Source organism: Hetaerina americana, unplaced genomic scaffold (assembly GCF_022747635.1).
Source record: "Hetaerina americana unplaced genomic scaffold, ioHetAmer1.1.p SCAF_22, whole genome shotgun sequence".
Taxonomy (NCBI): Eukaryota; Metazoa; Arthropoda; class Insecta; order Odonata; family Calopterygidae; genus Hetaerina; species Hetaerina americana.
In genome coordinates this window covers 7,422,129-7,438,064 of record NW_027286786.1, presented here as the reverse complement: position 1 = coordinate 7,438,064, position 15,936 = coordinate 7,422,129, and the positions used below count along the sequence as shown (strand labels likewise).

General features: G+C 41.1%; 1 protein-coding gene across 1 annotated transcript; it reads right to left on the bottom strand.

Annotated features, from left to right (window-relative positions):
• Positions 1-1,763: 1,763 nt before the first annotated feature.
• Positions 1,764-15,157, bottom strand: LOC139689275 (rhodopsin-like). Its single transcript, XM_071586320.1, has 9 exons — positions 14,954-15,157; positions 13,299-13,426; positions 10,693-10,931; positions 9,643-9,749; positions 8,897-9,003; positions 6,878-7,025; positions 4,789-4,899; positions 3,548-3,714; positions 1,764-2,081 (listed from the first exon to the last, which is right to left on the bottom strand). Exons 2-9 carry the CDS (start codon positions 13,424-13,426, stop codon positions 1,940-1,942), a joined length of 1,149 nt encoding a protein of 382 aa, XP_071442421.1. The 5' UTR covers positions 14,954-15,157; the 3' UTR covers positions 1,764-1,939.
• Between the last annotated feature and the right edge of the window lie 779 nt (positions 15,158-15,936).

Here is a 15,936-nt window from a genome sequence, read left to right as displayed (position 1 = left end):
TACTAAAAAGAACACTAGTGTGCCCAAAACGTTTTTCATAAAAATCGCCGATGGTGATTGATAGGTCATCTGATCTTCTTTTCCTTTTTCGAACGCCTCTGCGTATGACGCGGTTGAATGACCTCTTCCACTGCGTCACCCCTCAGTCACACCAAACGCTCATCACTCTTTAAGCTTCCATCAACCCCTGCAATGCAATCATTAAACTGACCCCGTTGACCCCTTAAGCCGTCCACTCCTGCCCTTCTCCCTCCGCTCCGATCCATCTCCTCTCCTCGTTTATGGCAACCAAACCTCGCTCCTTCCACGGTCCTCTTATTTGTTGTCCGTTAATTGCTCGTTTTCTTTGTAATATGTCCAATGTATTTGGCGTGTTGCTGTTTTTGGAATAAATGAATAAATTTGCCAAACACCCTCAGGCCAACCATTGGCCTACCACGCAAACCCTCAAGTAGACAAAGTCATAGTGTGCGACATGAAAAATAATGAGCCTTTTCGGCTCATTAGTTTCGTTCGAACCGCGAGCACACCCACATCCCGCCCTGTGACCACACTCGGGGGTGTGAGGGGGTGGGGGTCTTCTCGCCCCTTATCCGCTTTGTTAGTGGGGGGCAGGAGGAGGGCTTTCCCTTCAAGAGCGGTGCGTCAGCCGCGCTCGTGCGTGCCTGTGTGCGTGGGTGAAGGGGGGCGAGGAGGCAGCAGCCCCTAATCACGGCCGAGGATTCCTCTTCCCTCCCACCCCACTTTCTCCCTCCCGCCCCACGTCTTCCCGGGGGAAGGGGGCTTCTTCCTCGAGAGGGGTTCGGGGGGCCCTTCCTCCCTCGAGTTAATTGAATCGAACCGGCGGAGAAGGAGGGAGCGAGACGAACCTCCGGGGGAGGGGGGTGGTGTGGTCGAGGTGGAAGCACCCTGGGCGACGCCCGCGCTGAATTGGGCCGCGGGCCATGGGTGAAAATGAATTCAAGAACAGAAATTGCTCATCCATGCTTAGAAAGAAATAATCTTTAGCGACCAATTTAATAAAATACCTTGACTCGATTGAATCGGCATATCCCAAAAGTTTTGATGATTTATTATTACAAGGAAACTTCAGTAGATATGAATGTTGCTCAAGGAGCTTTTGTAATAAAATATATAAAAGATGCATTAAAAAGTCCTCTCTTGTCTGGCGAAGAAATTTATCAAAAATTGAAAAGACGTATGTTTTGCATTTATCGTGAAATCTCTTCTTGCCTTATTTGAAGACGATACAGCATGATCTCAAAAGACGCAACATTTCCGTTCGACCGCCCTGAAAAATGTGACGAAGGTGAAGCAAATCCTCAGTGACGATTGACCCAATTTTGGCATCGAATCAGCTCAATGTGTTATTTGCAATGTGTATCAATTGGGGGGGGGGGTAGTTTCCTCACGCTACTTGTATTTAAAGAAGACTGGGAGACAATGATCGAGGACCTCATTCTGGGTGCCTTTCTCCAGTATGTCTTTGATTTTTCCATTCCTCCTCTCTGTCTTTCGAAGCTGATCTCAAGAGGGAAATATGGCTGATGACCCATTGTTTCTCGATATTAATTCTGTTTGATATATGGCCAATCATAAGAGTGTTTTAGTTACCTTCTCCCAAGTTTTTATGCTATGTATCCCTGTGGAACTCGAATTTGAGTTGCATTACGACTTCAGCAAACCACTAGGTTTCCCGTGAAAAATACTTACTATTATGAATGATTGGTCAGGAAAATAAGGAAAGGAAAACACAATGGAAGTCACTTCATGAAAGTATATTCTCGTAAAGAAACAGGCAAAGATTTTTCGAGGCATGACTTTATGCGTCCGAAGGTGTTCACCCGGCACCGGACTCCTCCCCCGTCCGATCCCATCCCTCGCTCCGGAAGCGGCCGGCGGCATAAGGGGGAGGCCTTTCTCTTGCCTCGCGACGCCTTCAGGCCTTCCCCTCGGCGGTGGTGGCGGCAGTCGCGACGGTGTCGGAGGACTGGGCGTCGGCCGCCGACCCCGGCGGGGACCCTCCGCTGCATGTCAACATGGGCAACTTCTCTTCGAGGGCCGCGCGGTACCTCGGGTGGCTGCGGGAGAGAGGCGGTCTCAAAGCAGGACCCTCCGTGGAGGAAGTCCTCGAACACCGGGGGGGGGGCGGTTGAATTCGATTTGTTCTTAATCTGTCTGCACTCGGGAGCCAAGGAGACGTTATTTCCGCGAGGGAAGCATTCGACGTGGGGCCTGCCTGCATTGCTTCCTCCTCCAATTCGGGTTTCTCGTTTTACGCTCAGAGATAATCACAGAATTGAAGGATTGAGGGCCATTTCTTGTATTTCTTACTTCCATTAAAATCTCATATTTTTTTTGCTTTGAGATACACAAAAGAGATATAGTGTAAGCTTTCATTACACTTCATTCTTGGGTACGTAGTTAATTGAGAAATCACTTTTCTTGTGGCATGATACGGATCCAGCGTTCGCCCCATTAAGGAGAATGGATCACTGATTGCTTGCATGTCTCTATGGTGACCACATTATAAATGGGCCATACAAATCATTAGCCAATCGCGACACAATTACGAGCAGGCCGACGTAATGCCGGAAACGGCTCGAGAGTGGTGACGGAACCTGTTATCCATGGCAATGCCCAAGTCGAATGCTTTCAAGGAAACGAAATTTTCCCTATATGGAAGGGGGGAAATAAGTATGAAAAATTGTCAATAAAAAATTATATTTGTACAATTTTTACTTATAATTTTGAATATATTCATAGAATTTGTAAAATTTTATTTATTAAAAAATTTCTAACAATTTCAGCGTAGATGAATGACGATCCATAACGGCTGCGAGTACTTCTAAGTATCGCGAGAACTGGTTCTTTCATTGATTGTGTTTTAAATTTATGTCGAATCATTATATACTTATAATCTAACTAGTTCCTCCCTATTTCCTCCCGGCATATTCCAAGTGTGCCTACACCTGTGCTGATGCTTGTGCCAGGGGTCAGTCATTGCCGAATTCCTCCTCCTGCTTCATTCGACTGCATTCTCTCCGCGATCATTTCCAATTCCTATACCGTACCCTCCTCCACTCACAAACGAACTGCTTTCCGAAACATTATATCCGTGCATTGCGAAAGGGTTTATTCCATTGAACATGACGGCAAAAGAAATATTTATATAGCATGGACATCTATTTTTCATATATATATATATATATATATACTATATATATATATATAAAACAGATATTATATCGAAAAGTTGTTTTTTTATATTTAGGTTTTTTTTTATATTTAGGCACATATCTTTTTTGACGCTGCTACTAAGTTGAGGTCAACCTTTTCAGAATATTGAGCGGCAAAATTTGCATATATAAATTTTTCTTTCATTGATTCTTTTATTGCTCATATTAACTAATGATGTCAGTGCGAATGAAAGTCGTGAGGTGAAATGGCATTTGTATTTTTACTCGCTGATTTAAAATTATATGCAAAGGGTAGATGCGCTTAGTACTAATATATGCGTGAGCATTTACGTGGTTCCTCCACTTACCTAATGCCATATACAATCGGGTTGTAGACGGCGTTAGCCTTGGCAAACACGGAGCCCCAGATGGTAAACAATGGGCTGATGGTCATAGTCTCGAAGATTCCGGAGAAGTTGATGATGAGGTACGGGGTCCAGGCCATGAACCAGAGGGAGATGGTCATCAGGGCAATCTGTGGAAGTCATTGGTTTCATCGCTAATTATGTTCTGAATTGTACAACTTTCGTAGGCCTTAATGCAGAATGTGAATATGCCTCATTGTTTATGATTCAGAGTGGCATAAATGTCTTCATTTAAATCAATGCATAATTTGACTTCAAATATTACAAGATGTCCTTATAATTACACTTTAAGCTAGCAATTTACAACACTCTTTTTTTCTTCTTGATACTTTTGAAAGGGAAATCGTGATGATGCGACGGCTTCCCACCCAGAGGGTACGGGTTTGAATCCTAGAGACAACAGATATTTTTCAGTGGTATTCAGATCCCTTCTTGAGGTGTTTTGTGGAAAGCACTATGGATAGGTACTTGATCTGCGGATGGGATTTAAGCTGTGTGGCCCCTTGGCGCCGTTAGTTAGGAGTAGGCTAATGTCGACGCCGGGTTTCCCTCCACCTTTCATCCTTTCCCATTGATCCCTAATGGTACAAATGACCTTACATGCCGGTCACCTCCCTTAAAACTACTACCACTGCTTTCGAAAATAATCAAAATGGTGTGTTCTAATTTGAAAATGAACATTAACTGTTGACCCTTACAAAGGATATCCATTTTAAAGTATATTTATACAGCGATTAACCAGAAGATTTGTTTCTGGGGTGAATCTGACATCACCGCAAGCACCCGCACTGGGGGCCAGATCCGCGCATCTATTGAGAGCGATGGAGGCTCTTCCTTGTTACCTACGCCACTCTTCGCGCTCCATAGAACTTTCAGCCACAGACAAATAAGTTGGCTTTCGAAATGAGCTTTTTGGACCCAATACTCTTACACTAATTATTCTGGATCCCAACCTTCCAGTCATCAGCCCAACGCTTTACCAAATATGCTAATACGCTGCCTTATAATGTTGACATTAATTAAGTTTATAATATTGTTTAAGCTTAATCAATATAATTCGTTTCCAACTGTCAACAACAGATTAATATTCTTATAGTCGCTCTCTGGAGCCAACTTCTTGTTTCAAATGTTTATTTTTTTAAACTTTCCCTTTGGAAATCAAATGCGGACAAGTCTAATTTCACCTTGGCCAGCTTGCATTCGGCGCTGGTGTTCTGTGCTTCCGCGGATCGAAGGGATGCCACGTTCATCTTCTTGGCCTGCTCCCTCATGGCCTTCTCGTGGGCAGCCACGGCCTAGAGCAGAGGGAAGAAGAATCCGTCGGGCGCTTGACTATTAATAAATTGTCAAAACACAAGTTCATTTTATAAATATTTGAAACATCAAATTGAAGTGTTAATGTTGCAAAGGTTGAATTTATTAATAGTTTCTGATATTATAGTTTTCCATTATTAAATAGATATTCTTTCTCCATTTTAATTTTAAATATATTGTTTTTTACTGAGAAAATATTTCATAAACACTTTAGTATTGAGTACTTAGAAGACTAAAAAAATGGTATCTATGTATGATATAATGTTTCTGGATTTGGGAAAAGTATATACTTATATACATAATGTGTGTATATACTATATATATATATATTACTGATTATGTGTTCTTTCCACGAAAGAAAAACTTTTGTACGATTTATGAAGGGCGTTTTCTTATGTAATTCACAATTAAAACACAACCAACACGAAAGCAGTTTCATTTGTCAGCTCTTCAAATGGCCGTCGTCAGCTCTTCAGAGCGCCGCAGAAAATGCTTGATGACACTTCTTGGTTCGCCTGATATTCTGTCTCCTACCACAGCCGGCTCCAGCAGCAGCGCCAATGCCTCTCAACCAACCATCCTTTGCTCTCGCCACTTCCTCTGTTCTGCTGCCAACCCCTACCCCTAACCCAACCCTCAACCCCTCCTCCTCTCCCCTAACCTCTCGGAACTATTCTATGTAGTCCGCCCACACAATCCCCCCACATACCTCCCTCCCCCTCTCCTCATGGACCACATTTTCCAATACGTTACCGGCCTTATAAAAGCCATAACCACTCCTTCTTATTTTCCCTCTCATTAGGCCGCCTAGGACCTGTTTCCTCCTCTTTGTAAATACCAGTGTTACTCAACAATCTCCTTTTGTTCTGAAATATCGAATTATATTTTGAATAGTTTTCATTTGCATCAATTTCATTGTTTTCTCCCTCCCACATTCCCCCGAACCCCCGGCCCATCTCTCGTAAACCTTCAGACCAATCTCATCCTGAACGACCGCGCCACATATGGAAATATTTACCTAGCCTTCCTTTATGTCTTTCATTAAAAGTTCAAATCTTTGCCATTAACTACAGCCTTTTTGTAAAACTATATTCTACTCGCGCAATTCCTCTCTTACAAGCCCCTACTAATTGGTCCATTTCAGGTCAAATCTCTTCCAGAAGAAGTGCTGGTTTATTTATGCTATATGAGCACATATTCATTCGCATGGAAAAAGCAACCAGGAAAAAGGAAAGGAATACATATTTAAGACGAGTACAGGAATGGTGAGGAAGGTTACCTTCACCGCCATCCCAGTGTTCTTCTTTTTTGTGTGTCCCTATTCCTTTTCCGTATACCTATTTCGCATAAAAACATATGAATATACATACACATATGTAGGTATATGAACCTTGTCAGCTTTGGTTTCCCGTCCTTGATTGTCACCCCATACCTATCAGTTTCTGAATTATTCGATTCCCCACCCACTTTCACTCCAACCTTCCTTCAGTCCTTACCATACTTCTCTTGCCATTCCCTCTTTGTATGCCCTCAGAAGCTTGGGCGATAATGAGAAACCTTATCTTACTACCTTGATACTCACAACACATCCATCCAAACCCTTTCGACTACGATATGTTTCGAATGAGTTGCCTCACCCTCTATTTTACTCCTGCCTTCCGCAATATTTTTTTTTTACTCTATACAACTCACTCAGCCGCGCTTTCGAAATCCATGTTGCAAACAAATCCATCATTGGATTTTAGAGGTTCCTTCTTTCTTTGACTCCTTAGTATTACTTTGGTATCACGTACAACTCACTACTTGCTAAACCCAAACTGATCTACCTCCCAGTAATCATTAGTCCTCATCTTCATCTGTATATTGATGATTCCAAGTACTGTTTTGCTGATTACCAATAAAACTAGTGGTTCGCTTATGGTTTTGTCCTTATCTACGGGCAACCATCACCAAAATTACCTGGACGATGAAGGTGTAGGAGTAGATGATGGTGAGGAGAGGGAGCCAGTAGCAGAACACAGAGTAGACGAGGATGTAGCTCTTGTGGAACCAGTCCTTGGTCAGGTAGTCCGTGCCGCAAGCGGTCATGTTACCCTCGGGGACGTACCTATTTAGGGTGGAAGAGCAAGGAAATATCAGTAAAAGTTCCATAATGATCGACCGTATTATTATTAGGCGTGGTGAGTAACCGACAAGCTACTAATGATCACGCTATTTGAAAAGATAAACATAATTATGCATAAAATATTTCGACTAAGTCACGGCTTGTGGATTGTGAATGTGGACTCAATGTTCAAGGCTAACCGCACCCCCATTCTTGGTGTTGCTTTCGAGTGAAATGACCCTAAGAAGTTCTTCTCTAATCCACCCAGACAAGCTTAGTTATACTAAATGAACGACGTATATCTTTATATGACTCCTACGAAATTTTGTTTTTACCACTGAACTTTTTAATGCAAACACAACCATACGGATTGGACATAAATGGTATGATTTGAGTACTCTAAAGGCACAATGCCCAATAGATATCTCTGAAATAATATTTTCATAGTGACGGCTTATTTCTCGCAGATTTCCAATGACTCTCAGAAACTCCTCTCTCCTGAATCAGGGTTTTTGGCCAGAAGGAACCGTCCAGTGTCTGGGTTGTGATATGCACGAGAGCTGTCTTCTTTCTGGGCCTTAATTTCTCTCAGATTTGCTCTTAGCAATAAGAGAGAGTTATTTGTATTTATTGCTTGAAAAAATTAATTCGACGTATTCGATTTTTCTTTTCTTACTTGACAATAGTTCTTCTCTTTTCTTATTAGACGAGTCCTCGATCTTTGATCATTTAAATTTTATTTAAAAATTCTTTCGTTAGTCATCTGCTCCATCCCAAAAGAATTAAGCTTTGACGGGAACTCATGACTCAAGGACTTCCATTTTTCCATATTATTGGCCATATTTTCATTGCATATAGCAAAATAAGAAAACTCATAGCATTTTAGAATATTTTGTTTTTATCCTTAAATCTGTTTTGATTACTGCCAAGCTATAGGTGTATATTGAATCCCTCAGCCTTTGGAATATTAATAACATCACGATTACTTTAAATTTAAAGTCTTCATTGAAATGTAATACTCACGCATTTGATTGCTATAAAAGAGAAAAATAATCTCACGTAGTGTATTGGCTGCAGATAAAATTGTATTAAAGATAACAAGCGAGCAATATCGAGGCACATTCACTTGGCTCTACATGGTGACCATCGAGAGGGGGAAGTGCTGTAACATGTAAAGAACATTCACCCGCTTTATTTAACTAAAACTTACGGCGATGTTTGATCATCCCCAGCGCGTTATTCTGGATAATTGTCGTAGCAAATTGCTCGCGATATTCCTCAAACAATAGCAGCAACGATCGCTAGTCTGAATTTTGTTTCGTAATAGACTTCTACGGTAAATAGGGACTCTCGGAAGCAGTAAATTGCCTCTTTCCGTAAAAGAATCAGCAGTATGGCATAGGACATTCCCCTTTACTTGAAATTCCTTTGTCGGATCGTCGAACCGGCCAATCATATTTAGAAAACGCGGTGCAGGGGGTAGCGCTTGCCAAATTCCCGTGGTTAACAAAGTACATAGGCAATGAGCATGATTCATCAGATTTGACCATACGCTATGCTTTTCATATGGAATTAGCCGAAAAAACAGTTCATTGATGACACTTCAAAGCGAAAAAAACATTCGTATTGGCGATTTTTGCAGCTTTTATAATTCAGTGATGCGAATTAAAATATGTGAGAAAAACACCAAACGGGATCGGTTTTCGAGAGTAACAGCTAATTATAATGTGTATACAACTGGGGATTTACCGGGGCTGGAAATACTGAGAATGAATGGAATCAAAAAGGAAATTTGAACTAATTAACATAAAATGCAAATGGACAGCGAATTAAAACAACTTACATACAGCGTGTACAGCGACCGGAGAACTCACCTATTCCATCCGAACATGGGCATGATCGTCCAGGCCGAGGCGTGGATCCACACGATGAAGATCCAGGCGAGCGCCCTCTTCACTGTCAGCGGCGTTCCAGACAAACCCTGGAAGCAAATTCAAAAATCTCTCGGATGCCATTGAGTGCTCGTGTGCGCTCGGGAGAGGACCCGAACCACAGCCGCAGCATCCCTTCCCCAGAACCTCGAATCCGAAACATCGCAGCAACACACCGAGTCTCGGAAATCAGTTTGGCAGCCGCAAAGCTTGCATTTATGCTGAATTAATTTTCTCATGCTGAGAAATCACTTTGTAAGCGTGATGGGAACTTGAAAGCATTTTCGTAAATGGGAGAAATACTCCCTTTCAACACTCAGTATCATTTTACGAATCAATTCGTTATTATCAGTGTTACCGATAAGTAGTTATGGGTAGTAGAACAACCCGCACTCCGCAAAGGCTGGGAGCCAGCCTTTCGTGAGACTCCCCTTCCTTGAACCCATCCGGAGAAACCGCTGCCCGTCCAACCGTATATCCCGGTACAAATAAATCACACTACTTTTGGGACATATCTTGTAGCTCTATCCGAATAATTCCCACTACATAATTAGATTGCGTATTTTATGGTAATTTGCAGGCATTAAAAATTCCACTTGCCTATTTTAATTATTATGTGAGAATAAGCTGTAATTGTAAAACAATTAATAGTAATCAGGTTCGAATAAATCCTCAATTGTTTTGCTTACCTTGACAATCACGTTATATCTGTCGAGAGCCACGGTAACCATGGTCCAAATGGAGGCGCACCCAAAGAGCGAGCCAGCCATACCATATATCTGACACATGAGCGGACCTGAGGAAGTGAAAAAAGATTAAAAATTAAATCATTTACATAAATTTCATTTTTTCAGACAGGGATTTCACCTTCAGCGGTAAAAGCTTTCACTTTCTTCGTTATTAAACCCTTGTCCGAAAATGAGGATGAAATGAAACTGCTGAATTATAGATAATTTTAATTAATAATGTTTGCAGACATAAACTTTTTCTTATTTAATTATTTTATTTGTTATAATCGTTTAATATAATTAGAATTCGTCTGGATTCATGCTCTACGAATACCTGATAATGTTATTTCCACTAATTAAAAATATTCAACACGAGTTAAAACACTGGAATAGTCTGAAATGAGAAAATCTAGATAGACGTACATAATGCGGCGGATTTTTAATATATTATGCAACATGCCTCCTTCATAGTTTCCGTGACTACATAGATATTATATTTACATACTTTAATTGCCCTTATATATATGATTTTACTTCAATTTTTAAGTGTAATGGTGACTTCAATCATTAAAAACCACCAGCTGTGTCAAAATGTCAAATTTGTATGGACTTCACCTGAGAAAACTGGATGGAGGGGGACAGGAATGAAAGAAGTGATAGGTTTGGCGTGGGAAGAAGGAGGACATTCGAAGGAAGCAGAGGAGGTGGGCGGAGGAGATGCACTGAGACAATGGGTCGAGTCGTTGAATGCTGTGATGGAAGAGTGCGCTTTGGGTGCACTGGGAAGATACACGGAAACATCAAACATTTGACATTAAAATAAGAGGTTGGAAACGTGCATTTGAGGAAAAAGAAACCGAGAAAAATCATTGTTAGATATGTGGCGCTTGGGGAGGATCAATTTCTTCGAAACACGTTTGAATTATGTTTAACGGCCTCTCAAAAGCCTACAGCTATTAGTTATTCTACATAACTATTATAGGTACAATTTTTGCCGGAAGGTTCTCTCACCAAACACCCAGGTTTCATGGTAGCAGTTGACCAGCATGAAGGGGCACATGAAGACCATCATGAGGAAGTCGGAGACTGCGAGGTTGACGACCAGCAGGTTGGAGGGGGTTCGCAGGGACTTGGTGGTCGAGAAGATGTAGATGACGACCCCGTTGCCGCACCAGGAGACTAGGCCAAGGCACCCGATGACGAATCCCAGGATTCCGTGCCACAGGGGGTTCATGGGAGGGAACTGGTACCTGTGAAATATTAAGAGCTCATGATAAATGATCATATTTACTGCTGTAGTCTCAATCTATTTACCCTCACAAAGCGTAAAAATATCTATGGAAATTAATACCGATAAATGCGGAGGATAATGATTTCCATTGTGAAAATGGCATATTCCTAGGGACTGTTGAAAATAATGTAATTGTGTTCGGAGAATATTGACAAAATCATTCTTTGCACAATGAAAATGGGACTTCTATTCACCAATGGAAAAACCTGAAAATTGGGTAATGAAAATGCTAAGCCTATTAACTTCGAATCTTGTTCGAAAAGTAAGGACCGTTTGGTCATAAAATATATACCCATTAGAAAAAGTATTTATTTTCAATTTTATTTTCCTACAAGCCTACTCGTAACTTTTCTGCATAATTGCCATTCACTTCTGAGCACTTTTGTTATGCTGAATCATCTTCTTTTATTCCTCAGCATAGAAGTTCGCCACCTGGTAAAGTAACCTGTTGACAAATGGCCATCTTGAGTTCCTCGTCTTCAAACACTTGTCCACTCAGCCAGGGTTTAAAGTGTAAGAAGAGGAAATGGTCAATGGGTGCAAGGTTGGGACTGTAGGGCGGGTGGTCGAAAGGTTCCCGACCAATCTTCTCCTTCCCTCGGGCAGCGGCGAGAGGACGAGGGCTATTCCGGACCAAAGCCGTCGATTTTGGATCGCACGTCTCAGCTTGTTGTAGCGTTTTGCAATGCACTCAAGTCAGCTCTAATTATTGTTCCACATTACATGAAATAAACAAAATGAACACCCTTTTCTTCTCAGAAATCGGTAGCCATAGTTTCTCAGCTCGAGCATGAAGATTACGTGATTTTTTTTGGTTTTTGTTGATATGACTGCATTGACTGTTATTTATTTTCTGTATTGTGTAGGATGTCGACGTCTCATCGCCCGTAATGATGAGGGAAAACTAGTAATTTCCGTTTTGTTGACAGCGTTCCAGAAACGCTCGGCCATTCAGAATTCTCTGCTCTTTATGCTGATTGATAAGAATTTTCGGTGCCCATCTTGCACACATCCTGTGACATCAGAGCTTTTCCGTAAAAATCATGCAAGTATTGATTCGTCCAACAGGGGGAAATTTATCAGCTCGAGCACTAATCGTCAATCGTCGATCACTGGGTAGTTCTAGGCCCTCGAGTTGAACGGTTAAATCGGCCTGGATACTGGGCCTGCCTCTCCGCTCTTCATCAGACACATTTGTCCGGCCATTTAAAAGTCTAGATACCATCGTCTAACTTTCCATTTACTCACTACTGTAGGTCCATGATGAACTAGGCGCAACTCCCGATGACTTTGGGCAGTTGACGACCCATTGAAGACAAAACACGCACTTCGCAACTTGCGGAAGCAACGATTTTGGCGGGCATCGTTATCTGCACTCACCGACAGGCAAACGACTAATAAATAAAAAAAAATTAACTGGCTCCGAGGAAAATCAATGAACGGCGCTTCATTAGCAAAACTTTGTTCCATCCGCCAATATTTAAATATAAGAAAACGGTCATTCCTTTTCAAATATTCATCGTAATACATTGATTTCAACATTTCCTAGTACACTTGGTAAAGTTTATATTAATATCGCATCTGATTAGCGAACATCTCAAAATATGAAATCAAAAGATAAGAATCAATTCCAACAAACCAATGACAACAAAATATACGGCGACTGTGCTCAAATATAGTGATTATCTGCTTGAGAATTATAGTTATATTTCAAGGGAACAAAATTCCGAGTGGTACTCAGATCGTTGCCCGTGACTTATATGGAGTGAACTTCAAATTCATTGCACCTCTTGGTATGGCGTATGGCAGGGGATACTTTCATCAATCGTAGTAATTAAGTTTAGTTCCCTAACTTTTATCTTTCCATGTCCCATTTCCTCCTCTCACTAATCCAGTATATAGCTACATTTTTCCTCTATCAAAGGGACAAAGCAATTCAAAATACCGAAGACTACGATACTTGCAATAAATAATTTTTCTGAAGAACTTGAAAAAAACAGGGTATCTTGGAGTGAAAGCCTAGACAGCCACCAGGGTAATTATTTCCTCTCGTTAAATGAATGCCTCAAAAATGCTTAGGCACTTAGTGTCTTTAAATAAACTCATTTAAAAATATACTGTAGTCTCAGAGGATAGTTTTTAAATCTATAGTTTGCATTGATATAGGAGACCGGTCAATTGCCCACCACTCATAATCAATAGTAAGTAACCAAGTATTTCATTAAATGTGAATCTACCATTTAGCTTCACTAATTGGGAAAATATCGGAAGTCCGAGAATACTTCCGCTGTGGGATGACCGCCATTTTGTCCGTCGAGGCTCATACCAGTGGGTGTCGATCCAGGGTAGCATCTCTGGCGGAACCATGTCGACGACTGTCGCGTTGGAGAAGGACACTCCGCCCGTCCACCTGGCCGCCGACAGCGGGCCGCTCGCTCCAATGATGGCGTCCATCTAAGTAAGAGACGGAGGACATACATTGTGGAACATCGAAAATGTTCACACCTGAAAATAACTTAAAATTTAAACGATACTGTATTGCATTCACAACCGTTCCACACAATTACTTCCTCGCTAGAAACTTCAATCGCACTGAAAAACCATAACCAAGGCGGGGTTGGATTTAGTGTTCCCATTGCGGATATACTATATGATATCATGTCGCTATTTGCTAAACGAAAATGTTTATTTATAATCCCTATCCATGATAAAATGATAATTATTTTCCATTGTATTTTTACTGTGTCGTGAGCGCATATGTAGCATAAGCAGCGCCTTCTTTCTGATATGAGACAAAAATAATATGGAGACTTGTGTCCAGGTTTATGCAATTGGGATAAAAAATATGGAGAACCGAAGTGGTGCAGTGTTTATGCTCGGAGCATAGTAATTAGTCTTTTGTATCTCCGAGATAGTCATTTCTAATACCTACATGGCATACATTGGCAATTGGTGATGGCATACATTGCAATTTACTTAATATCCAGTAATTGATGAGCAATTCGTATTAATAAGAGAAATTCTGTTTTTGAGGCATGATTTAGAATGAGATGAAATAAGCACATAATTTCAATAAAAAGAAATTGCGATTCTGAAACACCAAATAGCTTTTTAATTTGTTAATATTCCTTATGTAAAGGTAATTTATTATAATTTTATTTATTTGATTTTTCAACAATTAGATAGCCTGACTGTGTCAGATTCATTTTTATTTCAGTAGCACATGTGATTAATGTGCAATAACACTAAACCATTTAGCAATACGCAAATGGGCGCAATTATATTTAAAAAATCAGTAATTTCTCGTTATCTAATGATCCATTTGACAGGAATCGTGGTCGAATATTCGCGCAATTCGGGAGAAAAAAAAACAAATAAGAGTGGTGACTTCAACGCTCGTCTTACGAAAATTTAATTAATGTTTGTATAACGAAAATTGGCCGGTATCTTTGTTTTAAAGTAAAAACGAAAATCGGGAACTACTATGCACAAATATGTGGCAAAAATTAACATGTTAAGACTGTTATATTGAATTTAAACATTTCAGCTACTTAATATGATCATAATTTTTTTCTTCGCCCTATATTTGTGGCAATGGAACAAATTTTATTATATTTTGTTTCGAGAAACTGAAGAATTACGAATTTCGGTATTGAATTAAGTCTGTAGTGGTGAAATCTTTTTGATACCGTTTGGCACTTAAATATTTGCATTACAAGATTAACATGATGATTTAATTGTACCGCATGGGAAAAACAAAAGGATGCAAGTTCGTTATGATATAATAAATAAAAAAATACATATCTATCATATTACTCATTTTATGACATCTTAAGTTCTTGTAAAATAAGATACTGCGCGTGAACGTGAAATTATTAAAGCTAGAGATGGTCGAAAAGTTTTAATGATACATTTTAAATCTTAATTCTCTGTCGTTTGTGTAAGTTTGTTGCAGGAATCGTTTGCCTTTCATGTACTCACGATTTAGAGCGAGCAGGTATATCTTCGGCAAATAGCGAGATGATCGAAGGCGGACTGTGGTGCAGTGGTAAGTGACGGTCCGAACTCTCGAGGCGAAATGACCCGGGTGAGCGTCGATGGGTGCGTCGCCTTCGTCTCTTTGGAGTATGCTCTGGGTAAAGAACTCTCTTGGGTCAGCTCGCTGCGCAGACACGTCTCGGCGACTCTGACAGCCTTGCGCCCCACGACGAGGACTCTTTATAGCGACGGGGTTCCGGCTCCGTGGTCGAATGACTCGAGGAAAGAATGCATCTCAAAAATTGAATCGTCTCGCGTCCTTTGTCGGGTGCTCCAAGGCCAAGGACGCCTAGGGTCATCTCGCAGCCGACCTTCTCCTCGTCGTACTGCGCATTTTTTGTTCTATGGGCTCACATTATCATAATACCTCTCCGTAATCTGTTTGCGATTATTGCTATACCGACTGACACAATTGTTCAAGGACCCTACCGCTCGCCTTTTTCCAGCAACGAGGCGTGTTGCGAGGGCGAGTGATGTCCTCAGCCACGGCGTACCTCCCCCCGCTTAGGCTCCCGGTCATCCTTTTTGGCAGCGAATGCATTGATTGAGCGATGCACGTGGGCCCAGCACTATGCGTCATCCGCGGTACTACTTATGCATGCAATCTAGCGGAAGGCCAAACGGGTGACCGCGCCCGAGGGGTCAAATGCAGCAAGAGGCCTCGAGGTCACCCGACCTCTTCTTCTTGAAGACCTTTGACGCTGGCCGCTACCAGCTAAAGAATGAGGATGCCAAGTGAGTGACATCAGCCATGTAATTGCCATTCTTCCCTTAAATTTAGGCAACTTAATTCAAGTGTGCTCATATTTTAATTTTAATTGTTCGTGTGTAATTAATTTTCTGGAATTATTTGTTCAGTTTTATTTTTATTGCATTATGTAGGGTTTCTGTAATAGAAAAATAGTTATTTTAAGGTTTAACTTGTT

Excerpts from the sequence above, each read along its gene's own strand:
- LOC139689275 (XM_071586320.1), bottom strand. The coding sequence starts at position 13,426 with ATGGACGCCATCATTGGAGCGAGCGGCCCGCTGTCGGCGGCCAGGTGG. Across the intron at positions 7,026-8,896 it reads CCCATGTTCGGATGGAATAG|GTACGTCCCCGAGGGTAACA; the intron begins GTGAGTTCTCCG and ends CACCCTAAATAG. Across the intron at positions 3,715-4,788 it reads CCGAATGCAAGCTGGCCAAG|ATTGCCCTGATGACCATCTC; the intron begins GTGAAATTAGAC and ends TGACTTCCACAG.